The sequence below is a fragment of the Eschrichtius robustus genome, chromosome 16 (assembly GCF_028021215.1).
Source record: "Eschrichtius robustus isolate mEscRob2 chromosome 16, mEscRob2.pri, whole genome shotgun sequence".
Lineage (NCBI taxonomy): Eukaryota > Metazoa > Chordata > Mammalia > Artiodactyla > Eschrichtiidae > Eschrichtius > Eschrichtius robustus.
Genome location: NC_090839.1, coordinates 67,059,427 through 67,065,426, shown reverse-complemented (window position 1 = coordinate 67,065,426; position 6,000 = coordinate 67,059,427). Strand labels below are relative to the sequence as shown.

The 6,000-nt window shown below is 49.5% G+C and overlaps 1 protein-coding gene across 1 annotated transcript in view; it reads right to left on the bottom strand.

Moving 5' to 3' along the window:
- Positions 1-242: 242 nt before the first annotated feature.
- Positions 243-6,000, bottom strand: part of BMERB1 (bMERB domain containing 1) — a 110,100-nt gene continuing 104,342 nt past the window's right edge. The window contains exons 4-6 of the mRNA XM_068523926.1: positions 4,262-4,376; positions 2,842-2,924; positions 243-355 (exon numbers count right to left, since the gene is read on the bottom strand). Of these exons, the coding sequence (XP_068380027.1) occupies positions 243-355; positions 2,842-2,924; positions 4,262-4,376 (311 nt within the window). The remainder of the gene's footprint in view (positions 356-2,841; positions 2,925-4,261; positions 4,377-6,000) is intronic.

The window sequence follows — 6,000 nt, the reverse complement described above, 5'->3', positions numbered from 1 at the left end:
CAGACTCCTGGGTTCGGCATGCTCTGGGGAGGGCCATGCGACGGTGAGGGACTCCCTATTGCTACACTCTGTACAGGGCGGCCGGGCCCGCCCGCCGCACCCACGGCCCCTGGCGGCAGTCATGGGCTTGCCTTCAATCCCTTCCGCCTTGGAGAGCTCTTGGGCCCCGGTGAAATGGGGGCTATGAAGACAAGAGGGTGGGAGGGGGGTCCCCGTGGCCCCGGGGGCACCCCATGTGGGGGCTACATGATATTGCACTGGGTGGCCCCGCAGCAATCCTTGATGAGCGCCAGCCCCGTCTTGGCTACCGTGGGCTTGCTAGGTGGGGGCTCGGCTTTCTTTTCTGCTCGGGAGCCTGCAGCAAGGTAGGAGAGCAGAGGCAGAGAGGGGAAACAGGAGAGAGAGAGAGGTGAGGTGAGGAGAGCCCTGATCATCTGCATCCCCAGTTCCATCCCAACCCTGGCCAGGCCTTGCTTCAATGTCACAGATCAGGTGGTGTGGAGAGCTGGCATGCATTTTATATGGTCCTAGTGACTGTTCCCACCTCCCTGTAGGCCCACTGGCTTTCAGTCCTTGGCTTCCAACTATAGCTTTTAGCCCTTCTCCTATTCTGTTCTCCTCACCATTGTATCTGCCAACCCCAGCACAGAGTCTGGCATTCAAGAAGTATTTGGTGAGTGGACGACAGAAATTTTGTTTAAGTCACTTTAATCTGAGGCCTCATATCTTTCAATTCTGGAAAATACACATTATCTCTTCAGACACCCTCACCTGTCATTCTCTGTTCTCTCTCCTTTTGGAATGTCTATTAAATGTAAGTTGGACCTTATTATTCTAACCTCCATGTTTCATAACTTCTTTTTCGTATTTCCTATCTCTTTGTCTCTTGGTGCTGCATTCTGAGTAATTTCCTCAGCTCTGTCTTCCAATTATATGAATCCTCCCTTCAGCTATGTCTCTGTGTTTAACCCACTGAGTTTTCACTTCAGTGACAATAATTTTTTTAGAAGGCTAATTGTTTGCTAATCTACCTATTCTTTTTTCATAGCATCTTGCTATTTCATTTTGGGTATTATTCCTTCTCATATCTCTTTAATCATTTTAAATATACTTTAGATAGTCTGTTAGTTCTGGTTCATGGGAGGACAGACATCCTCTTCGTTGCATCTACTGACTCCTCTCATGGTGGTTCAATTCTTCATTGGTTTTAAAGTTTTTATTGAGAGATCATCTTCATGGGGGTTGTTTTTAATCTGTGGGCTGTGTATTATGAGAGCTGAAGGGACTCTGCTGAGCAATTTTGCACTTGCTTTGCTGGGGTCCCAGAGACTTCACTGGTTTTGGATTAATTTTAATGTTTCAACTTTGGATTCCAGCACCAGATGGGTGGTGTATATTTGGACCCCACACTGGGCCTCTTGCATGTGGTGCAGGCTTGGTGTTTTGATTTCTTGCCAGAATTCTTTTTTCTATCCATAATCTTACATAGAAGGCAGGTTTCCTTGCTCCTTCTCCACAGTGTTCGGTGGAGTTTTTCTAGTTTGCCTTTCATGGAAGAGACAGTCCATTGAGGATGCTGGATTTAGGCAGGGACCATGTGGCTTATGATTTTACGGGCCTGCTGAAGGGACCAGGGCCCTTCTATTTCTTTATTCCTTCACACTGTACTACAGTGTTTTCATGGGATGTTAATGGATAGTCAGGGAAAACGGGGTTTGCTGCTTCAGTTGATAGTGGCAGCTTTTGGGTTGTGTCTTCCTAGCAAGATTTTCTGTCCCTTTTCTTCTGATAACAGCTCATGTCTCTGTGGCTACAGGAGTGGGCATGTGACACAGATCTAGCCAATCACAACTTCTGAGCCTCTTGGTGAGAGCGATGGGCCTAGGAGGTGGGAACATGATCCAAGAAAGGCCAATCAGAATCTTATATATTTAGATACCAGGAGAGAATCACTGGTGTTGCCTTGCTGCTACTAAGTTATGGTTCTAGAGTTCCGGCCCCAGGGAGAAGGCCTGTGTAGTAGGAGAAAATGAAGCTAACATGCAAAGAGGTGCCAAGATGATAAATGGAAGGAAAGCAAGGGTTCTAACAGTGTCCAGTCCCTGAAGCCCTGGTTCCCACTGCTCTTTTTCCAGCAAATCCTCTTTTTTGCTAGGGCCAGTTTGAATTGGGCATCCATTTCTTATAACTCAAAGTGTGGTCTCATTGGGCCAACAAAGAGAAGGTAGTTCCTAGACAGCAGGACCCATTATCACTTTAATATGCTAATGGATATTGGAAGCCTACAAAGACAGAGTCAAATACACAGCATCTCCTAAACTTATTTCACACAGAACCCTTTTTGCTCTGAGTATCTTGTGAGGCTAATATTCTGAGAAGTAAACTTCTGGTTCCATTCCTCCAGCGACTCCAACTCCAATGGAGGCCAAAGCTCCATGGCCCTCAGTCCTCACCTTCTTGCCTCAGTGGCCACCCAACTCCTTCAATGGCAAGTGCACCAAACCATATGATTAGAGAGTGACAGCTGCTGCCAGAACTAGCTGCATAGTTTGCAGAACCCAGTGCAAAATGAAAATGCAGGGCCCCCTGTTCGAAAAGTCTTAAGAATTCCAAGACAGCAATAGCAGGGCACTAAAGCAAGCATAGTGCCCTTCTAGGCGTGAGGCCCTGGGAAACTGCACAGGTTTCTCACCCATGAAGCTGGCCCTGCCTGCTGCCATCTTGGGCTCAAGTTTGATCTGTAGAAATCATTTTGTTGTGCCCCCCCTCAGTTTCAAGATCTCTTTTAAATTTCCTTTTCTCTTGGATGGGGGGAGGAGAAGGAATAACGTATGCACTCACTGGCTGGAGATTTGGTTACTTTTTCTAGAGGTTTTAACTTGATTCTCAGAAAATCGGCCATTTCCTTGTCTTCTTCTTGCTCCCTGTGTAGACAGATGTGTAAAGACAAGAAGAAAGTACAGTAAGCTAGGAGAGCATCAAGGAACTGATGAAATGAGGCAAGAGTGTGGGATCATGTATCAGACTTTGTGGATGGTGCACGTGTATTGCTGTGTGTTATGTGTGGTGGTGCATGTATGTTGCTGTGTGTTATGTGTGGGTGGTGCACGTGTGTTGCTGTGTGTTATGCATGGGTGGTGCATGCGTGTTGCTGTGTGTTATGTGTGGATGGTACATGTGTGTTGTGTGTTATATGTGGGTGGTGTGCATATGTTGTTATGTGTGTATAGTGTGTGTTTTGTTTGATGAATCTACTCTGAAGCAGAGACACATATCAATGATGGAGTAAATGGCTACTCCCGCTAGTGTGAGACCCCAGGGCAGAGGCAGGGATGTTACAGGACCCAGCCTCCCTGCTGGAGGTTTAGTGAGCTGGGCAGCCCCTCTCCTGACCCTGCACCTTTAAGTTACCCTAGACAAGGTACGTGGCAGGTCTCAGAGGGCAAGTCACCTCAGCTCTTCCAAGGGTCACCAGGAGCAAAGTCAACAGTCCAAGCCTGGTTGAGTTGGGCAAGGTGCATCCTAGGGGCCTCGGAGGACTCAGAAGGACACAGAGAATTAAAAGGAAGTTGCCCTCTGGTTTGGAAGAGGCCCTCTGAGCCTCTCCCCTGTGGACGACTCCAAAGGCCTTGCTCCAGCACAAAAACATTCAAGAATCAACATTCACATCTTTCCCGTGCCCCGGCCCCCTGGGGAGCCTTCAGGTGCACCATGGCTCCAGGGCCCATGGTCGTCCAGATCCAGGTGGTAAGTGCATCTGCAAATAGGAGACCCTGAAGGCTAGGAAGGGGCATCAGAGCCATCCAGGAGAGGGGAAGGGAAAGAACAAAGCTGGGAAGTGGGCAGGCAAGGAAGCAAGTCAGTACCAGGGGCAGAGTTTCTGTAGAAACCAATGGAAGTTTCTGGAAAAGTTGACTTGATGAGCTGGGAGAAAGCTCAGTGAAAAGAATGTGCAGGAAGCTCTGCCGTGTGTTATGTGATGTAATTCCTCCCTAGTTACCTCCTCAAATGACATTCACTTAAGATCCACAGGCCTTTGCAAAACATTTTGGAGCTGGATTTGAGTTTCTCTTGAATGTGAAGTGGGTCCTCAGGCCAGAAGGCCAGGATTCATTTGGATCCAGTGTTTGGGGAGCGTTTGCCCAGGCCATGACTGTTGCAAAGCTGTGAGTCCTGGGAGCAGGTGATGGGTTTTGGAAGGAAACTGAGTTGTGCTCTAACAGCCCCAGTCCTGTGCTCAGGGGACATACCGCCCACTTACCTTAGCCGCTCAACCTCTGCATCGTCCACCAGGAAGTCCCTCTTCTGCACCAGTTTGTGGATCTTCTGGATTAGCTCGTCCTCTCTCTGCTTCTGCAACTTGGTTTTTTCTTTTTCTGGGAAGAATAAAACATTAGCAAAGACAGTTTGAGTGTAGCTGTTGAAAGCACTTGAGTCCGAGGGGCCAGGGTTGGAATCCTGGCTCTACCATTTAACTTGCTGGATGAACTTGGAGAAGCAACTTGACCTCTTCAAGCTTCTGTTTCCTCCTCTGTAAAATACACAGTGAGGCTTGAATGCGAGACTGTGGTGATGTTAGTAAATGACTTTGCGTAGAGCTGGCCCGTGGTCTGTGCTCGGTAAATGATACTGCTGCTGCCAGGGGGTCGTGCAGAAGGCAGAGAGGAGGAGGGTACAGGCCGGGTGCAGGAGGGAATTACTCTATAGCGAGGCTCAACCAATGTGTCAGAAGGAAAGCACCCGTGCTTTCCCATCCTGTTCCAAATACCAAGGGCTAGAGCGCCATAGAGGAAACAAAAGAACGAGGGCTGGACACGAGGACTGAGAAAACTAGGAGGGCAGAAACTTTTTCAGAAGATCAAAATCATGGGGCAGCTTGTCCATCTGCCTGCTGGAACTGGCACTGACCATCTCCTCTAGATCTGGGGGCAGAACCAGAGGCAAGGAGAATATAATATTTGGATTAGAGAGAAAATCGGTTTCTTTCATTAATCAGAAGGGGAGTGAGGAAGTGGAGTGGAATTGCTAGCGGCCCCTGGATTCCTGCTCATCGCTGCGCTGACGATGGTAGCATCATTCCTCTCGAGGTGGGTCCCGAAGTCTGATTCTGCAAATCACTCGTCACTACCACAGAGTCTCCCTGCCCTCTGCAGGCCAGTTAACCACAGCGCCCTTGGACTTGGGGAGTGATGTCACCATCCTCTCCAAGTTACCAGCGACAGCCCTCCAATATCCCCCTGTCCTCCGCCAGGCCCCAGATCTAAGCCAGAGTCACACAGCAACTGGCAGGGCCCCCAGGAACTCACAAACCTCCCTCTCCAAGTTATTCATCCCCGTTTTCTATCTCTTGCCAGTTCAGGCATCCCCCAGCCTCCCCAGATACTCGGCTGCAGCTCTCTGCTCATGCAGCCCCTCCCAGCAACTCACGGGAGAAGCCACCTACTCAAAGGGGTCTGTGCTAGCTTACAAACCAGTTACTGACCTAAGTCTCCACGCCACCAGCCAATGCTGTTCACCTGCTTTCGCCTGTAACACACCCTTTCTGCCAGCATCTCTCACCTACCTCCAGGTACCACCCACCTGTCTCCAGGTACTACCTACCTACCTTAAGCCCCGCCTACCTACCTGCAGGCCCCACCCACCTACCTGTAGGCATCACCCACTTACCTGCAGGTATCACGTACCTGCCTGCAAGCATCACTCACCTGCTTCCAGGCACCACCCATCTAGGGACACACTTTTTTTTTGCCATCATCACCCACCTACTTGCCAACTTTATCCCCTGCTGGCATCACACACCTGATTCCTAGCATCTTCACGTGCTTGCCGATGTGACCCTCCAACTTGCTTCTCATCTATCTCCTCCAGCACATCTCCTTAGCCCAGGCCACCATCAGCTCTCCCTGGACCATGCCATGGCCTCCTAACTGGTTTCCCTGGCCTGTAGACCCTATCACAACTGTGAGCCCTTGCCATAGAATCAGACAGTCCTGGCTTAAT